The 21,108-nt window shown below is 43.4% G+C and overlaps 1 protein-coding gene across 1 annotated transcript in view; it reads right to left on the reverse strand.

The window, feature by feature from the left end:
- Nucleotides 1-21,108, reverse strand: part of ITIH5 (inter-alpha-trypsin inhibitor heavy chain 5) — a 46,292-nt gene that overhangs the window by 16,693 nt on the left and 8,491 nt on the right. Inside the window, exons 4-7 of the mRNA XM_035549393.1 lie at nucleotides 20,340-20,447; nucleotides 18,439-18,689; nucleotides 10,566-10,735; nucleotides 9,951-10,067 (exon numbers count right to left, since the gene is read on the reverse strand). Of these exons, the coding sequence (XP_035405286.1) occupies nucleotides 9,951-10,067; nucleotides 10,566-10,735; nucleotides 18,439-18,689; nucleotides 20,340-20,447 (646 nt within the window). The remainder of the gene's footprint in view (nucleotides 1-9,950; nucleotides 10,068-10,565; nucleotides 10,736-18,438; nucleotides 18,690-20,339; nucleotides 20,448-21,108) is intronic.

Consider the following 21,108-nt stretch of genomic DNA (forward strand, 5'->3'; position numbering starts at 1 on the left):
TTAATGTCTGTGCTTCTGAAATGATGAGAAACTGAATATGGACTCTCACCTCCACAGTGATACCTGGACGTGCAACACAACTGCTGCTCTTCTGGTTCATCCTTGCTAAGGGCCCTGCATCACAGCTGAGATGGCTCAGGGCTGTACAACCACCAGCAACAGCAGGGAAGAGGAGAACTCCCTCAGCTACACACCAGTTAGGCTGCCACTTGTCACCTCTGTATCTGCCCCTTGGGGCTATCTCTGACTTAGCTAAAATGCTGGTGGAACAAAGCATGGAAAGAGGCATGCTCCCATGGGCCAGCTGAGAGCCTTCAGCCCTTTCTTGGGTCAAAGAGCTGCCTCGGAGACATCTGGGATGATGTCAGACCATCTGGGCACCTTTTAGGAGGAATGTGAGCCCCGGTGACATTTCCCCCACAGTCCCTTGGTTGTTTGAGGAGCAGGGTGAGGGCGAAGCCTGGCTACCCTGAACGCTGTGCAGTTCAAAGGGAGACAATGTATGGTTGTTAGATGCCACAGCGTTGCCAGACACTGGCTCTGCTATGAAGCAAGCAGGGAGCTCAAACACCTCATTATCATGCATGTCCCAGGCCCACGTATTTAAATTTTCCATTGCCTAGGAGCGCTTGTAAGTGCTCCATCCCAGGCCCACATCCTCTGTGCGAGCCTCATGCCAGCCCGTAAAAATCAAAAGACTTTCAGTCCACGCTGACTCCAGTGCTGTACAAATAATGGGCCTCTGCAGCACAGCACGAACTCAGCCCCTTTTGGAAACAGCTTCCAGATGCAGAGGGAGCTCTCCCAGCAAGCAGTGCCTCTGAGATCACTTGGCAATCCTTAGTCATACCCTGCACGCCCAAACACAGCTGGCATCTGCCTTCAACAAGGGCAGGACAGCGAGGCATCAGCACCAGCGACAGCCCCTTTCCAGCTTCAGGCAGCACCAGGAAACCGTGTGGGCTTGGGATCAGTGGGTCTAAAGAACATGGCTAGCAGAGAAGAAGGCGTTAGTGACTGAAAGCTGTACCCATCAGCTGGAAGCATTGCATGAGAACGGGCTGCAGGGAGCTGGAAGGGAGGGCATGGGACCATTTGCAACCATACAGTGAAGGAAGCTGAGACTAGAGGACAAAATTTCAGCTGCATGCAGAGTCTTGACAACAGTATCCTGTATTCAGCACAAGAGATCACAACTATATAGCACTGTTAGCTCTGAGGCTCATCTGCCCGCTACTTTGGGAACTGGATGCATCAGAGCCTTTACTTCTTCCTTCCAGATCTCCTGCGATAGTCCGTATTTGACAAGAAAGAAGCTATGGCACAAGACATAAGCTCAAAGGGAATTAGAAACACACAACTCTGGCCAGTAACTTGTCTGAGAGTGCAACAGAGCACAGAAGGGCTCAGAAACCAGATATCCTACAGTGGGAAGGAGAAAAGTACAAGTAAATATGTTGTTTGGCAATACATTCTAAGGAAGCACAAGAAGAAAAATACAGAATTGTCCTCCCCCCCCCATTTCATATCCTCTGTGCTTTGGTTCATATCTTTCCCTTTCCAAACATGAACAGGCAGCTGATGAAGCTCCAGAAGTGGCTTTTCCAAGCCAAAACAGCAATATCTGATCAGTTTGTCAGAGGGACTGATACTGTGAGGTGAGGAAAGGCTGGCATCCGAGAAACACCTGAAATGGCTCTGTTGAGGCCAAAGAAGGTACTGCCATAGACTTGGCTTGGGATCCAGGCTGTGATCCCAGTAGTGGGAGCACCACTGCCATTTTACAGGGAGAAGATAACGTGCAGAAAAAGCACAGGTTTGGGCACTGTCTATCCTGCTGAGGTCTCATGCCACATCTTACCAGGTTTGCTTTCCTCTATGGCCCCATTTCCTTTCTGCCCACATAATGCAGATCATGTGCCAATTGTCAGCAACAAGGACTTTGTACCAAAAATGGGTTTGAACCCAGAAGCATATCCTTAGATTTTTTGCCATCCTCCATGCCCCTCTTAGGAGAGGACAATCTGCCCTTTCTTCCTCTGCAGGGAGTGTCGTGCAGTTCAGGGACTGCAGCTCACCCCCTCCCCATCAATGTATCTTTGTGCTTTCTTCCTGGCAGACACTGATCACGTAACCAAGGAAAACTCCTTCACAATTCTGGACAACAAGCATTTTGTTTTATGCTGACACTGGTCTGTGAAGGGAGGGAGTTTGGATGTAGAGCTCTGGACAATAAAGAACTGTCTCCAGTGCTTGTACCAGCTTCTCACCCCAAAACATCACACAACCCTTGCTAATCGGTTGAACATTGATGACTCCGTGTATGGCCTTAGAAAAAGGTGCACTGCAGTTTCTGTCTGAAAAATAAATTCTCCATCATTTACAGGAAGTGTTTCTATTGCCTATTCTGCCACTGATATCCTGAACAAATCATTTTGTACCACATATGTCCAGTTGTGGGTAATGCAGTTTTCCAGCACCCAACAGCATGATGAGGATAAACACATGAAAAAATGCAAAATGATCTGATTTCTCAGGAACTGGGGTTTCATGTGTGCGGAGTAGCTCCTAAGTCTTTGCAACCTTGCAGCAGTGTTGATGATACAAATAAATACCTGTACAAAGACTGAAGGAGGCAAGCTGTTATCGGTACTATGCATCATTAGTTCAAGCCCTTACCAGCAATGCTGGTTACATTTGGAGCAGCAAACGTTCCTGTAAAAATGGTCAAAAATAAAAGTTCAAAGGCTGCCCCATAGTGCCATACTGACATAACCCCATGGGAAACAACGAGGCTACCCAGGCAGACAGCCAGACTGACACAGCAGCGTATGAAGGCCACATTCTTGTCTTGTGCTTAGCTCATTTTAAGTAGAATCACATCCCATAACACTCCAGTCAGACACTCAAACCCTCCCCTTGTCAGCATGACAAACAATCTCCATGGAGCTAGCAGCAAAGAGGTCAATGCCGAGGGGAAAGTGCCCCATGCCCTCAATACAGAGCTCGATGTCCCTCCCTCTGCCTGTCCTCAGAAGATGGAGCTAGTCGCAGTGCACGAAAACTGTTCCAGGAACTTGGGACTTTCACTCCCTGCCCCCGTCAAAGAGACCAGCTGCAGACATGGTGCTGGGAAGAACTGATACGCCCAAGAAGAGGCTAACCACAGCACGGGCCCTGGATTTCAGCAGCAATTAGCTGCTACCTTACGCAGCAGGTCGTGGGCTGAGACACAGGTCGCTGTTTCTCACGTTGATTAACCTCCATCCTTCATTGTGCAGCCGCTCTCTCACAGTGGGTGACTCAGCAGTCGGCAGCTTGCTGGGTTTGAAGCTTTCTAGTCCCTTCTCAGAACATCCTACCTGTGCACGTAACCCGCTAGGAGCAATGTGTTGCTCCTTTACAGAGAGGATATGCTACCTCTCTGTGGAAAAAAGATCTGAGATATTTCTCCACAGAGAGTTTGCATCATTCCTACTCGGAGAGGAGGCATGTGTTATTTCTCCATGAGAGGGAGTACTGTACTTCCACAGAGACAAGTACCTGTTATCCCTCTGCAGAGATCATCACTCTGTAGCCACCTCCTTTCATAGTCCTTGCATTTTTTCCTTGAACTGTGAAACTTCTTACTTTTAGATGCAACTTCATTAGATGCATTTTCATCTGCAGTGGATGAGGGATGGTGTAATGGTTAGCTATTTGGAGCAAAATCCCAGTACTTTTGCTCAGGGTTAGCACCAGGCAATGCAAAAGCACTAAACAGTAGTTTAAAAAATAAATTTAAAATAGGAAAAAAAGCAAAATTGCCTGTTCTCCCACCTGAGAGTCTGCCACAGGGCCCTCACAGTCCTTCAGCACCTGCTCCCCTTCTTCATTTTCTCCCTTTTCCCCATTTCCTAATGTCCTCAGCATCTCCAGCTCCAGGAGCCCCACTCTGTCCCCTACGTTCTGCACATCTCTGCCTCCATCCCAAGCCATCTCAAATGAACACAGGCAAAATCTTTGCCCAAAACTCTGCAGAGCTGAGAAGAGAGCAGATACTTTGAAGAACATCAGCTCATTACATCAGGGAATAACTATCCAAGCAACAGTTTTCTCCTTATAACACAGATTGTATCACAGACCCTGTTCCTAAGAGACCTCAAATTACATCATGCAGACCCCTGAATCAGAATCTGCCTGTGAACACTGCCTGATGACTGTAGTACTTCTTACTATAGTAACATAACACAGAAGACATCGTTCCTGTAGGCTTTCCAACAAGGTCCCAGGCAGTCGTTCAGAGCCTTGACTGCTCTATGCAGCTAGAGACAGACTGACCCGGTTGGGCAATGCCTGCAGTATGTACCCCCTAACAGGGTGAAGGAGTATTTACTTGGAAATAGCAGTGTTGCAAGCAGTGCTAGACTAATAGCTTGGTTCTTGGCAAAGATTGGATGTCTTTTAGACTTGGGGGATCTTGTACAGCCACAAGCCCAGCCTGTACAAGACTCTGCAAGAAGACAAGCACAGACAAAGAAAATAACCCAACTAAGTTCAAATTCATAATGACAGCATGAACAGAAGCCAGGTCTGGCTCCCAGGTAATTGCTCCAGCAACCGGAAGACACAGTTCTACCTTGGAAAGGACTGCAGAAAACAGATCTATCGTTTTACAGATTTATGTGCATGCCAAGGCCTTGAGGATACTGGGCCTTCAGTCCCAGTCTGAGACTCAGGTATTTTTCTTTAGCTCTGTCACAGCTCTGCTTGTGTCTGGTCATGGACTCCTGATCCCCAGACTGACCTCCCAGCTTTATTTTGCCCCTTTCTTGTTTATATGGACTTGCCTGGTGATCATTGGGCTGTGTTGGTCACTTCAGTGGCATCCGGTTTTGGCCCAAGCCTTTGATGAATTCAACAAATTGATGAATCCCCTTGGAAACCTTGGGGAGAACTCTCACTGTCTTCATGGGGTTTCAGATCAAGCCCCAGCCCTATCTCCATGTCAAACTCTGCACTTGGTTTGCTTCCTATTTACTCTGAACCCAATTCAAAGACTTGCTGTTTACACCTAGGCTGGGGTCTCCTTGGGGAATGCTGTCTCTACTTCTGTTGCCTCAGTGTGGAGCAAATCAGCTGGGGCATGCCAGCCATTAGTCCTAACACCACAAAAAGATGCACCCTGTCCTGAACATCTGAGGGCACCTTGCTCTGAAACTTGCTTTTTAATTTGTGTGACCATGTCATTAATTATAAGTTTTAGAGTTTGGGAAAAGCAGAATATTCTGCTGCATAACAAATACTTGCACCTTTTTTTGGAAGCTGAACAGTCAAGGACTGTACGGACTGACATTCTGTTTAGTGTAGTGATTACTATATTCCATATTCACACCTAAAGAGAAGAGTGAGATGGCAATGTTGTATGCTCCTGAGTAGGAGGCAGCTGCATTGATTTAGTTGGTTGTGGAGACAGAGCAAACAGTTCCTCTGCATTAACTCAGATGGTTGCTTTCCAATGGAAATGGAAAAGCTGACGAATCTTTCCTCTTCACAGTAGCTTTAAAATCACTTAAGGCTGTAATTAGGATTAGCATTTTTTCCAAAATTCCCTGGTGGTTTAAGGTAGTTCTCCTGGACAGCAGCCACTATGTGGACTTGTAGTCAACAGGCCCCCAGCCAGCTCTGCAGCAACCAACAGAAATAAGTAGAATTTGGAGGGAGAACCTCATGTGTCCAGGTGCTTGTCTACTCTCTCACCACCCTGAAACTACTCAGAGAGAGCCTGTGTGTTGAGGCACAGAGGTTTAGGGATACGTGTATATAAGGCCTCCAAAGGGGCTCAGACAGTGTGGGTCATGAATCAGGGGTACCAAAAGTGTCCCTTGGATGGATGCAGGCAAATAAACTGAAGCATTTGCAAACACGCAGCAGGACCCAGCTTCAGTTGAGTTCCTCCTAGCACAATTAACCTCAAAGAAAATTACAGCCTGGCACACTACCATTGACAAGCTGCCAGGCTTGCAGTGTAGCCAACTGATTAACTGGGTGTGTGGGCATTTGCTGCCTGTGGGAAAGGTAAGGTGAAATGAATCTGTGGTTGAAACAACTACATTTTATGATGTCTGCAAAACATCTGCAGATCCACCCTGCTGGGGACACATTCATAGCTTGGAACATGCCTCCTCTGTAACGCTGGAATTGCAGGCTGATAAAGGTCCTTTTTCACCACCCTTTCACCATAACCTGCTTTGTCAGGTTGGAGATAATCATAGTAGTCACAAGGTGGTCAACCTGTAACTGGCCCATCTTTCTCCTAACTGGGGGGACTGCAATACCCCCCACCTCTAAAGTAAAAGGTGCCCATAGAAATCAGCAGGTCAGACTGCTCAAAAGGGCAAATGACTTTGCTTCCCAGTAAACCTTATAGATATAACCTGTTCCCTAGGCTCTTCTGGCTCCTGTTAAAAGCAACTATTTCATACAGAGCTTACTTCCTCTTTGTAAATGAAGGAATAAAGCTCTTGAGGACAGAAAGAGTATTTTCCTTTCCAGAGGGACAGCAATAATGACATGCAGTCTTGAACACGACAGATTTTTTCATTACCATTCTCAATATTTTTCTCTTCCTGAACTTAATCTCCCTACCTGCTAGACGGTGAGTATCACAAAGGCCCAGATCCTCAGTGGAGGTGGACTGCTGTAACATAGATGAACTCATTAGACATTACCAGGTTTCAGAGGCAGTGAAAACCACAGGAGAAACGTGTATATCAGCTGGTCTTCCCCACAAAGCTCATATATACTTCAGTGATATGAGGGGAATGTCTCAAAGGTCTCAATGATTTGATCTAAGTTGATCAACCAGTCCCACTACATGTGTTTGCAAATGGGTCTGGATATCTCATTGCTTCAAGGACTGAGATATCTTAGAAGAATGGCACAAACAGATAAAAATTCATGTAGGAAATAGAAAACCTTCAGAGAGGAAAAGAGGAAATGACTCAGATCATGGAACTGCAGGATGCATGAAATACTGACTCCATTTGAGTCACATCGCCATTAACTCCATGAAAACAGATGGGTGAAGAGTTCAAAATCTCCTTCAGTTGTTATGGAAAAGGCTGCACAGCTGATGTCTCTCATCCTTGCTTTTACAACTCTAAAAACTGCCCTTTGACATAGTTACCAAAGGTGACCTGAAAGAGCACTCTCTAGAAGTGCTGAGTGTATTTTTAGCTGATCTTGCATGTGACTCAGTAGACAAAAATGAGGAAAGGCTGTCCCATGGGAACTCCCAGCTCTCTTCACACTACCGTAGACTACCACAGCTGAGAGAAAAGGAGGCATTTCCCCTGCTCACAGGTATCCTGCCACCAGGGGACGTGTCTGTAATTTAACAAACATCTAAATACCAACAATAGTTGGGTAAAAGGGCCACTGAGCAAACACGGAGAAGAATATTAATCAGTCAGTCCTAGATCTTGGGCTTTCTTTAACTAATCTCCAGTTTGGGTTGTTTTGTGTGTGTTTTCTTTTTCTGTTTTGTTTTCTTTGTTTGTTTGTTCATTTATGATTTAAGCCATTAAATAATTCATAACTCAGTGAAGTTCTGTGTTTTGGAGCAGCTAAAATAAGAGCCAGGTAAGTGCTTAATTCACGTAGCACTCCTCCATAACATACCAGTGGTTCTCCATAAAAAGAGTGTATCTGAGATAACAGGCAAACGTTGAGCACACCCTTGACAAAAGTTCTGGCTAGATGCTTGCTACAGGCTCAAGGGGCATCTACTTCTACCTAATTAGCCTGAAAATTATATATTTTTACTAGTAGGAGCAATGAATTAGGCCTTTAAGGGTTAATCCCTGGCCATGTTGTTTTTAGTAAGTGTATGAAAAAGAAACACTAATACGGTCAGGAGGAGAATAAAAGCTTTCGTAGTACAAGGTTAATCTGCTGACCCAAGGCACTACTTGTGCAGCTCATACCAGCACCAACCCCTTCAGAGTCCTAATCTCCCTGTTTCGGTGCTGTACAAGCAGATTGTCCATTTTCAGCATGCTGGGCTGGGTGCATTTGGGCGCTGTTTATTCTGCAAGGCAAGGCAGACATTTTTCAGCCAAAGGATAACAGAAAGCCAAGAGCCAGGCTCTGTCCACAGGAATTTGCAATGATTCCAAGGCATCTTCATTCAAGACCTACTTCAGCACAGTACTAGGTGCGTTTGTTAACAGCTCTCTATTTGCTACTCCAGTCACTGGGGAAGGTAATTAAGAGCCATAAAAGCCATACTCCATTTTAGCTTACAGTGGAGATAATTGGATTTAATAGGGACCATAGCTTCTAAATGAAGATTTATCATCACCACTGAAACCAGATGGTAAAGATTTTAGCAGCAAGAGAAAGGCTCACCCACAATGTCCTTGATCAAAGGCAGAGAACTGTCAGGAGATGGCCATGGTTTGTGTTTGCGAAGGCCATTTAGGCTAGTGTTGGTGGCCAAGAAATAATAAAATAAAAGTGTGCTTTCAAATAACCACAGTTTCCAGAAATATCACTCCAGGTTCTAGGCAGGCGACCAAGGAGCCTGAGTGGACTAATTAGAGCTCCTTAACTGGCCAAGACAGAAGTCTGAGCCACTGGCCTTCAGTCATTCTAGTAGGGTTATAACATGATGTCATCCATCCAAGCTGAAACTGCCCCATACTGGTGTCTAAGAATTGTAGAATTATTTAGGTTGGAAAAACCTTCAAGATTATAAAGTCCAACTGTCAGCTGGATCTGTCAAGTCTCATCACTAAACTGTGCCCCTTAGTGCCACATCCATACATCTCATAAATACCTCTGGGGATGGTGCCTGCCCTTTCCATGGGCAGCCTGCTTGACTACACCCTCTGTGAAGAAATCTTCCTAATATGCAATCTACACCTCTAAACTTGAGAACACCTTAACCTATGTGGAAAGTGACACTTTCCCCTGTCTTTAGATTGGCCATGATAAGAACACAGAAGGTAAAAATTTGGCCCATTCAACAGCCAGAAGCCAATTAACATCTCTGTATCTCATGACTGTGGAGAAACTCTTTAAGTGGAAGGAAACTACTAACCCTACCCAGGCTTTTCTTTTTTTGCACAGATGCTTAAGATGGAAACTGGGCTTACCTCTCCAGTTCGAATGCAGACCTGAGATATATCTATCAGAACAGAGTTGAAATATTCATTTATCTCTGCTTCTAGTTTGGAGTGATAATATCGCACTGAAAGAGTTATTCCCCCAGAAATGGTGCCCTTTCAAACCAACTAGTTGGATCCTGGACTGGAGCTGGTTTCCATCTATCCAGCTCAGAGAATTAGAACAAAAATGTTCAGATACCAGCCTGAACCCTCCACATCAAAGGCCAGTTTTAAGCATTGGTGATATGGCCTTCAGCTTGATATGTTGGCTCATGTCAGGATCTGTGCCCTAGAAATAAGTCTGAGATTCGTGGTGAAAGAATCAGATTCTCAAACAGTATAAACCGACCTTTCTTTCAAAAGAACCCATTGAGTAGTACATCACTAAGGATTTTGCCAAGGGTTTTGTATTGTGAAGATAGAAGTATCTTCTCTCTGCTAAGCTGGGTACAATGGTCTGCCGAATGCACTTTGCTGGGAATCCTCTCTATTCTGCCTCTCTTCAAACTGACCAGAACAGAACTGCCCAGCACAATCCTATCTGTTCAATTTTGACAGCACTGGCCTTTTATGAAGAGCGATGAAGTCCTCTGCACTTCTTGTTCCCATCCCAGTCCCATTAACATGGTCATTTCTCATTGCAGGTAAATTGTCTTGCCTTGAGGTGTCTTCAGAGCCTCGTTTCACCTCAGACATAGCAAATATTTTGGAGAAGAACCCACCTGGTGAGATGAAGCCTGAAACAAGGTTTTTACAACCATAAAGCCAACCAGCCCATAACACATGCAAGGACCTCACCTGTCTCAGTTTCGTTCCCACCATGGATGCACTGCTGTCAAGGACAAAGACAACGTTCTTTGGTAACGGAGGAAGATCTGTGGGGGCGAAGTAGTGTACGAAGTACCCATTAAGAATCTGTAGAAGAGTAATGAATTTAGGAATGGAAGGAAGATCATGATGCAATGATCCACACATGTCATTATGGGATAATTCATTGGGCACACGTGATCCTGCTTTCAATATCTGTGGCTCTACTCTGGAGGATGAGTTCCCTCTTAATCCCAGGGCCCTGCTTATCCAGAGTGAGGGCCTAGTGGAATTCTCTGCATCTCCTTCCATGGTGGACATTAAGGTTTCCTTCCAAATGCAATAAGGATACAACATAAGTATCCAGGGATCAGAACCACTACATGAAATTGAAAAGCAAATACAAAAAGAAAGCCAATGTAGTATGTACCTGTTTAAGTCCATCTTGTGGCTGCAAGCTTATTGATTTTATTTTGGATAGTTCTTACAAGATGGAGAAGTAGCCTTCACTTGGCAAACATCTGCCAGAACATATGGAGCATGCAAGACAATCGAACCATTTCAGACATAGTTAATAACATAGAAAAAATCAGTCATGTAACATACCTGAATATCCCCAACACTCAGCTCCCGGCTGACATCATATCTAACTATGAAGTCTCCCAAAATGCCATTCCGGGCAATCTTGGTTTGTTCAACAACATTGGGACTGAATGTAACTTTAGCTAAGGTTTTTGTATGTCCAATTACAGTAGAAGGAGGAGGAGAAACATCACCTGTTGAGATAAAACCATAATATTACAAGTTTTTCCTATTTTTTTACAGATGTCTAAGCACAACACACAGCGTAGTACCATGGAGTTAGGTCAACTAGCATAGCTACATACTGAGATTGAAGATTCATTTCACCAACAATAAAATAAGAATTTAGTAACCCCTGCCCTGAATGCTAAACTGAATTCAATACTGCAATATTATCAGTGATAGAAATGTTTATGCAATATTCCTATGTTCATTGCTGCTGGAGGTCACTGAACTCAAAGGGCAGATATTCTCTATATAACTGCTAATCACTTTCTGTGAATAATACACATCAGACATCTAGGTGATATTAATACTTGCCAACTCAAGACATCTAGAATGCAGTTCCTATGCCTGAGCTTCTGCCAGTCAAAGCAGATATGATTCACCTGACTTGTTTAAACATTTCCTCTAGGATGAGATGAATCATACTGCAGATTTCTACAAAATATAAAGAGATCTTGAGATGACTTGTTCAGATATACTATAGACGTGAGGTGGGATTGATCTGGCTGATTACAAGCATCTGTGTAATGTCTACATCTGAACAAGTCACCTTAGTTCTTTGTATGTTCAGCAAAGAGCTATCAGTACAGTCACTGCACTTCAATCTGGCATACTGAGCCAAAACCCAACACTTGCTAGTGCAGTCAAGCAAACTGCATCCCAGAGATGTAACTCACCCCAATGTCCTAGAGTCTCTCCTGAGTCAATGAAGACAGAGTTTTTCAGAGGGCATCTCAAAGAAAGACAATAATTCAGGTCTGAATGTCCCTGAAGGAACCTCTACTTGTCTGGTCAGCTCTGTTCATTTTCTGAAGCTAAGTGATATGAAGATTTCTTGCTGTCTCTTTGTGTGGCCCAAATCCTACCTTACTGTCTTTTGGTGCGTCAGCTGTTTATTCCCTATAAATCCCATGTGGACCCTTACATTAGACCAGCCAAAGTTTCAGAGCTGGCCTTGACCTGACCCAGAGTTAAGGGATAAGTGCTTTTCCATTTGTGCTAACTAGCTGTTGAAAACACTGAAATAGATTCTCAGCTGATGTTCTTCTCAGGTGCGTCAGCTCTTACGGTGACTCCTCTGAGACATGGAAGTACTATTATCTCTGTTTGCATGCTGATTAAAATTGGTGGGAATGAAATGTTTAATTATACTGTGTTGTGGGGGAGTGTGCCTCTGTTCTTTGCCAAAGACAGCCCAAAATGTCTGTGGTATGGCAGGGAAAAGAAAAAATGTGTGAGATTCAGTTCTGTTGTAGGTGTTTGTAGTGCAAGTCCCTACACATCTGATATGATTTTCTAGGCTCTGTTATGCTCAACGGAGATCGGGTCAAGGGTCAGGGGAGATTAGAGTACGATACATCCGGTCATATGTAGGCAATTCTTCTGGATAATTTTAATTATGTCCTAGACTCTGTTAATGATACTGATCACAATGACAAGGTGCAGGCAGTCTTGGAAAACCGCTCTCCAGGAACTCCTATAACACTGTCTGTGTAATGAAGAGTGGCACTTCATGTTTGTAAAGTGCTTGGAGCAGCATTAGAGGAATGCAACGTGACAGCTGTTGGCAACATTGAACACCATCCACCTCACATCTAGATCCCACAGTGATTTACCAAACCGGACACATAAGATTACGTCCATTTAACAAGTGGGAAAATGGAGGCATGAAGCGGTTACCTAACTCTCCTGACCTCCCACAGGTCAAAGTCCATAGAAATGCCAGGAAGAGGGTTCTTGTGGGTTTATAAAATGATTAGCCAAAGCTGTGACATTTGCCCTAAAATGTTATATACAATCTAGACTTATCTAGGCAAAGGAATGAAAGTAAGACTCATGAATCAATAGCACTCTGGTATTTCATTTCCACATTGGTTTGGCTTTACTTTCACAGATGTCCTGTGAGTATGTTTGAATAGATAAGGCACAAGAGCATACTATTGAGGCAGGGAGGGGTTCCCTTTTAGGACCAATTTCTATGCAAAGAAATTGTAGTTGGAAGACCTGGAACGTGAAACAAACTCATCATCAAAATTCTTGATAAAAGGAAGTGCAATGACAGATATTACTCAACTTCAGTAAAGTCAGCAATTGACTCTGCATCATGGCTTCTCTAAGTCAATTCTAATCCATCCATCCTGACAGAAACAGAGCAAGAGGTCCCAACCAATGCATTGAAATTGCTTACAGACACTAGTGTCAAATGTTAAAAGGGGCTTATAAAATGATTACCCAGAGCTTTTTGACATTTACTCTAAAGTCTGTGTACAGTTCAGATTTCCCCAGGCAAAGAAAAGTCATAAATCTGTAGCTCTATAAGATTTTATCTCCATGTTGATTTGGTTTTACTTTTATAGCCACTCTCTGATCTGATGAATCAACAGATGTAATATGTTTCTAATACACAATGCATCAGATTTGCTTGTATTGGCCTTCCTGGATTTTGGGTCTGTCTTCTATCACTTCCAAGGTCCCATTTAACTGACAGTGTGTGGGAAATGCCCAGAATTCATAAAAATGGCTTAACAGTTCATTTATATTTTCTGATTTATTTGAGGGTTTCACATTACTTCTCCTTAACTGCTGAAAAGCAAGCACTGTCGTCAGGATTAGTGAAAGCCAGTCTTACGCTGGAAACAGAAGCTCTCTCTTTTTACTTACTGCACACGTATCTGTGGCTGTAGCCTTTGGACTTCAACGTTTCTCTTCCCTAAGTATGTTGATGGGTTGAGCACGATATGCTGAGCATCACAACAAAATGAGTTACAGTCCCAGCATTTCTATGGACTCTGACTGTCTGAAATTAGCTGAGTAAGGTAGCCACTCCATGTTCCACGTTCTCCTGCCTGTTAAATGAGCATAATCTTACGCATCCAGTTTTGTGAAGCACTGTGGAATCTAGATGGGATCATGTTGATCACATTTCTTTCCTCAAATACTCTTCAAAGCACTGCATAAAGGTGAGAAGTGTCATTCCCTGCAACTCAGACAGGTCTTTAGGAACTCCTAGAGAGGAGATTGCCAAGCTGCTCTGGAAGGCAGGTTATCTAATCCATCTCATGTTACCAGGCTCAATCCCTTCCTACTTGGCTTTGTGACATGGTCTAGAAACATTACAGACCTCCAGAAATGGAAACTCAGTACCTGCCCTTGCCAGTCCTTTCCAGAACTCCACTTTTTCATGGTTAGAATACATTTTCAAAGTCTAATTTACATTTTTCTTTCTGCATTACAAACCTATGACTTTTTGTCTTTTCTATTATTGACATAGAAAGCACAGTATTCGTTTCCTCCTTGGAACAGCCTTTTGTATGTCTGAATACAATTACTGTGTCTTTCCCAGGTTTCTCTTTTAGGCAGCACCTGATACCTGGATCACGATTACTCTCCCCTGTTTACTGGCCCAGTTCTTATCAAACAAGTGACTGAGAGAGGAAAATCTATGAAGTATTGCAGACTATAAAACATGGATGAGCTCCAAAGACCGGAGCTAATCCATGCTCATGCTGAGGTCTTTAATAAGGTCTTTACACAAATTTTCCACCAAATTCATATAAAATAAACAGAGCAGGCAAAAATATTTTTCATGCAAAAATGTAGTCCCCACATGATGAAAAGTTAAACCCAAATTATTTTGGAGGCTGGCAGAGGCAGCAAGAGAGCTCAAATGCCCAGTTCATCTTCTGCTAACAGCTGGTAGCTTCTAGACACCTGTGATAAGATATAAAAACCTCAGACTTATGACTCTGAAGAGAAATAAAATCATTTTCAAGCAGCCTGGTATCTCCCTGCCCAAGTTCATGGCTAGTTCTCACACTGCTGCCCTGGAGGAACAGGATGAGAACAGCCACCCCTGAGGATCCTGGGTTGGACGTCATTCAGAAAATGGCTCCACGCTGGGGTCACCGGAAAAGACCAGGATCACTGGCCTCTACACCTCCTGTTTTAGGCTTTGTATGTGACAGTAGTGGACACCTGCACATATTAAAAAATTATTTTCCAAAACATATGTGTCTATTACCTTCCTGTAGGAAAAAAACAACTCCCAGATGGTGCTGTGTGTGAAGGAGTCACTGGCACAGGAAATGTCCTGGAAAGACCTGTTAGCACCTTGTTTCTGCTCCATTCTCAGAGAGGATGTACACAGGACTTTCCAATAGCAAAGCACAGGGTGACTTTGCATAAATACCTGGAAAATTGTGAAACCAAGTTCACTCTTTGTATCTTGGGCCCTTACAACTAAAACCAGGACAATAGGACTCTTTACTGCTTCTACTCCTACTGCTACAATGCTGCTTTACAAATGGCAAAAAAAGTGTCCTTCACTCTTTCACATCAAGGGGCATCTCCTGTCTGTAAGTCTTTAAGTTTTGCCTCTTCTATTCATCACAGTCTGTATGGATACTAGCAGGTTGGATATAGTCAAAAGTGCAAATCATGAATGAATATTCAACAGAGAACTTTTTTTTTTTTTTGACTGTGTTTCCTGCCTGGTGCATTGGCTCTGCTGACAGCATGTAGAAAACACTACAAATGTAGTAAGATTGGTCTACAAAATATAGATCAGCTCCTCCACTTTTGGCTATCTAAAATATTTGCTCTCATTAGTTTCACTAATAGCATTTATTGCCACAGTGGGTTGGCATTTCAGTTGTGATCATCAATCACTGCTAGCACTCATCATCTGGAGCTAGCGATGGGTGCAGAGCCAAACAGATTTGATTTGCATCTTGATTTTCCTATCCTATACAAGCTCTTCATGACCTGCACTCAGAAAAGAAATGCCATTTCTTATGCAGGTCAGTCACAGTTGAAAGTATCCAAATGACTTAGGAAAGTACATCCCATCCTGAACTCTGATTTGAGGTTGATGGCACTTCGGACATATTACTGAGAATGCCATTAACTTATCACTTGATGTCACAATACAGTTTTCACGCAATAGTTTCAAGGTGATTTATTAATGCTTATCAACATCTCCCATTTTGTCATTAACAGAGTAGACATCTTTGTAACCATAGCAAATTGAGGAAGAGAGTTTTCATGATATATTCAAACTCAAAGCAGTTATTCAGGACTACCTTCCAATATGCAAGCCTCCATCCTTTGTTTGGTCATTTCTTAGGTCATGGCCTCTCATTTGGGGCACCACAGGTAACACAGTATGGCAGCATCTGGTTTGGCATCCTTTGCTGGCCACTTACAAGATGGCTACCATGCCCTCCAGTGAGGTGATCCTGAAGAGTTTTAAGTCACATGAAGTCTGAAAATAGACCAAGCACTGTCTTTTTGCCGGTTTGCAGCCACTCTTCAGTTGTAAGACCTGCAATTCAACGGTCACTTAAATTCACTTAAAAACCCACAGCCTTGTATGGCGGTCTCACTACGTAAGGATCTCCTGGTCTTGGGTCTCTAGGTGTCATATGAGCAAGAAGACTTTGCAGACATTAACAGCTCAGATGTTTTGCTTTCCAGATTTAGCTAAAGAGATTAAAGCAGACTGAAGTACAGCGGATTTCCAAGTGAAAAACTCCTTGCCTTGAACTAGGAGTATTCTTGTGCTTTCCATTTGTGCTCAGGAAGGCAGGAAGTTCCTATTGTCTGCTCCAGCTGTGATTGATCTTGTTGGTCAGAAAAGGTCACACATGAAAAATCCCTCTCTGAAACAACCCGTCCTTCTCTGAGACCCTTTGCCAAGTCTTTTATTTTGCTTCAGATCAGAAGGGAGCTCATCTGAGTGACACTCAGCTGAGTACCAATGAAGCCTTAGTCTGGCAGAGACAAAACCCACTCCTGTCTGCCCACAGTGGACCCAAAAAGCATGTTTGGCACCTCAGCAACTTCTCTAGCAGTGATCTCAGCAGAGCAACCAGATTTCACCAACTGTATAGGCTGATTACAGTTTGTAGCAGCAGTTCTGAATACGAATAAAGCAAGTAAATCTGAGTTTCAGTTGCGTTACCCATTCTGCAATGTCACATCTATTTTATATACATTTTAATGGCTAGGGAGGATTATAGAATTACAGAGCTCGGGCCCATTTTTATATGAGCTGTGTTGAACCTGAAGCACAGTGCCAAGAATGATCAATGCTCACAGATCGCCATTTGGACAGCAAATTACAAGAGTTTTCCCTGTATATCATTTACATACAGGAATTTCCACACTGTACTAGACCAACAGCGTGTCTGCTCTGCTTAGTCTGTCTCCAACATTGATCAATGCCAGATGTTTTGCAGGAAACCACATGCCACAATGCACTATGATACTCCCTGATAGGTGAAAAAGGCTTCCGGTCCCTCCAGATGAGGGACAGAGTACATTTATTACACAGTGGAAGAATGTACAGCAGAGAGACTAACTAGCTAGCTGTATGTGGCCTGACTTGAAGTTAGTCCATCACTGGGGGCCTTGATTTCAGTGTGATTTGGATGAAATCAACGGAACCAGACTGAGCAAGCAGTTTAACTCCATGATCACATGCTTTATAGTCTTCACCTGGCAGGCATGAACAGCTTCACTGATTTACTGGTATTATGGCAGTTAGAGTAACTGAGTCTCACAAGTCTTTACGTCCTGCTTCCAGCTTAGACTCACCTTTTAACCCCATTATTGCTTTTTGTCAACTTGTAGCAATCTTGGTATCCTGTGCTCCTCATTGTTAGTTTACACTAGGAAACTGTTAATCTACACCTGCTGTCTGAACAGTAAGCAAGGATGGTTGGGGTAAGAGTAGACACTTGGACCACACTTTGAGCTTTGGCAAAACATGGTTTTTCCTCTTGGAATTTCCCATGTTCTAAAAAGCAGGATTTCCTATCTGCCTTGGCATGGATGGATGGAAAAAACAATTCATTTAAAATAAACAGTTCCCAGGAGACGTTGAGCCAGGGAAGAAGCTGCTCAAATGCTAAGCACAAGGCCTGAAGGCCCAGTTCAAAGCTTGTAAAGACAATAGAAAAAAATCCTATTGAACTGAATGGGATCAGCCCTATACTCAATAAACTTCAAAGTTCTCGTGTGCTTACACACAGACACCACATAGACACAGTCATCCATAGAAAACAGGACAAATGCCATCAGCCTTTGAAATAGGACTGAATTCCCACCATCAAACCTCACAGGGTTCATAATTCTGAAAACCTTTTCATGTCATAGCTATGCTACCAACTTTATTGAACCTGGAGATTGCCCTGCCAGTGAACGGAACAGATCTCTAAATAGGAATTGCTGATAGCCTGCAGTGCTTAGAGACTTGCTTGTCAGTGAAATGCAGCCACCCATGGGCAGCACGTACCTGCCATACACTGACTGCAGCAAGAGTTAAAAAGGGAAAGTAAAAAATGTGTCCTTCTAAAAAATACAGTCACAGCTGGAATTTGCCAGAATAACTCACACCTAATGAGCTGCTAGCATTTATTTTTCTTGTTATCTTCATGAGATGTGCCCTTTAGTTTCTAATATAGTCTTGAGCCTGGATAATGCGGCTTTAATACAATGTTGGGGCTTTGTTTAATGGCTCATTTGGAGCAGAAGGTAATTGAATGAAACACTAGTCTATGCAGTTATACAAGACTGCTTTGGAGAACTCCCAGTACTGCCAGTCTGGTTCCTAAGAAGTGGTTAGGGCCCCACAGGTAACAAAATCATGGATTATAAAATTTCTCCTTACCTTCAACCTTCCCATTGCCTTTATGTTTGCTGTTTCGAAGGGGAGGCACTTCCAGTGACACTATGCCCGAGTTCTCCAGGATGTTCACCTCCACTCGTAACCTGCCCACCAGCTGCTGGGGACGGATGCTGACCGTATACTCATATTTCCCCAGTCGCCTTTGCAAGAGCTCTTCGTAATGCAATAAGAAGTTGGCTTGCATCTTGCGAGGAATGAAGACAGAAGCTTTGAATGTCTCATAGCCATTCTCCCTGGAAGAAAAGAGGAATATGACAAGCATGTATAGCATAGAGTAGGACCAGAGAAGATTTGCAAGACCCATTGTTATGGTCTTCACTGGGACAGAGTTAATTTTCTTTGTAGAGCCTCATATGATGCTGTGTTTTGAATTTTTGATGAAAATACTGTTGATGACCCTCTGATGTTTTTAGTTATTGCAAAGCACTGCTTACACAGAGCCTAGGACTCTTCTGCTTCTCGTGCTGCCCTGCCAGCGAGGGGGCTGGGGATGCACCAGGAGCTGCGAGGGGACACAGCCAGGACAGCTGGCCCAGGCTGACCAAAGTATCCCGTACTGTATGATGTGATACCAGCAATAAAAGCCAGAATAAAGAAGAAGGAGCGGGGGACATTAGGAGTGATAACTCTACCTCCCAGTGTGCTACAGTGATAAGCTACCAAGCACTAATATGATACCAGGCACTACTACTGTGAAAGGAAAATAAAAAAGTAACCTATGGAAAATGGAAACTTTTAATGCCACACAGGGCTAACCTCAGAACTCACTAATGTGCGGTTTTGGTGATGCCCACAATTTAGTGAGTATTGGAAAGAATTTGAGATTTTGAATTCTCTAGCATATAAGAAGATATGCATTTTTGATGGTAGCCTTTAGGACAGTTCAAATGACCTCTCTGGGTCACTCCAATGGCCTAGGAATAACAGATAGTTATCGCCTACGGAAGAGGATACAACAGGGCAGGAATACAGTGATTTATCTTGCCATTCTTCCAGGTTCTGTCACTGTCTGTATCCTGAGAGAGCATCCTTTTTTAAATGCTCATTATAGATCTCTCCTACCATAAATTTGTCTAGTCACATTTGAACCATTTCCAGTGGTAAGAAACATGATTTATGTGAAAAATATCTTATTTTGGTTGTTTTGAACCTTACATCTGATCATTTCCTTCATTTTTCTGTAGTTTTTCTACAAAAGATGGAAAATAAAGATACTTTATTCTCCTTCCACAGATCACTCATGAGTTCAGATCTGTTAGACTTCTCCCTCCCCACAGTTCATCATTTTTTTCTGGTCCGAGAAGTCATAGTCTATTTAGATGTTCCTGATCGTGTGTTCAGGTTGGAATAGTGCCTCTATCCAAGGTAACTGGGAGTAGAGCAGGATTTTCCAGAGAGGCAAAATCCATTCAATGGTGCATCTCTTTGAGAGGTATTTGGGGTAATTAGCATGCTTGTCAAATTAGAGGGAAAAAATAACTGGTAGTGCTGCTGAAGAAATGCATTCAGGTGAACCTACAGGATTTCAGATCATTAAAGGGATGAGACTTTCTGCCAGTGCATGGCTAAAAGGACTAAACTCAGTCAAGTATTGAGAACAGGGCAAATAAACATGACTACAGTACGGTACTTGGTTGTGGTTTTACTTCTGACTTGAGCTTGACATCCTGGAGCTCCTTGAAAATGAAAATGTTATGTAACAGGGCTGGAAAAGGCCACACACAATTAAATGTGACTTGGAGCATGGGAATGACACCAGACAGTAAGGATAATGTTCTGTTTAGCTCCTTCCTCTTCCTATAAATCCATGCATGGGCAGCCAAAATAAAGACAGGAGGAGAGTATATCACTTCCCAGAACACAGCTGAATGCACAACACTTACCTTGCATTCTGAGGGCCTGGAGGTTTCTTGGTCCTTGCTTTATCATCACTGCTGTTTTTCTTTTCTTTCCCTGTGACCTCCCCATAGTAAGTCTTGTTGCCAATGCTCCTAGAGAGATCAGAGGTGTCAGCATGACTAATTTGCACCTACACAGTGCTGTGCAGCCTGCTGCAGAAAGGTTCATGGACCATGCACATGTGGACAGTTGCTGGTGCAACTCTCCTTGAGTCCACTCAAGTCACTGAGCCAGAAGCTGTCTGGGAAGTGCCTTGGATGGTTATTCTGGCAGAGCACATATTTACACTCCAGGAGTTTACCTCTCATAAATGCCAGTTTAGGAGGTAACCTCCAAAGCATAACGTTGTTAAACAGAAAGCAAAACAATTGCCAAGACTCCCAACCAGCACTGTTCTGTGTCTGATCAGTGATATTCAGAATGACTTCTCTCAAATAGCTGCGTCGCTGACAAAAATGCATCCCACTGGGAATGAGCTACAAAACCGTGGATTACAGAAAGGAAACAGTGCCTAACATACAGCCTGGCTGGGCAATGGCAAAAGACTGTTTTTCCTTCTATTCAAACCAAAGGGAAGTCTGCCTAAAAAAGCTTGTCCCGTCTGCTATAGTCAGGTCCAAAGTTGTGGCAGCAATATCTAACCACAGGAGAGAATCTGATTATGACCGAATTAAACAAATTTTTGAAACCAAGAGCTTAATTTATTCCTGAGTCATTTACGTATGAGTTGGTTGCCCTCTGCTTGCCCTTATC

This window comes from Cygnus atratus, chromosome 1, assembly GCF_013377495.2.
Source record: "Cygnus atratus isolate AKBS03 ecotype Queensland, Australia chromosome 1, CAtr_DNAZoo_HiC_assembly, whole genome shotgun sequence".
NCBI classification, from domain to species: Eukaryota; Metazoa; Chordata; class Aves; order Anseriformes; family Anatidae; genus Cygnus; species Cygnus atratus.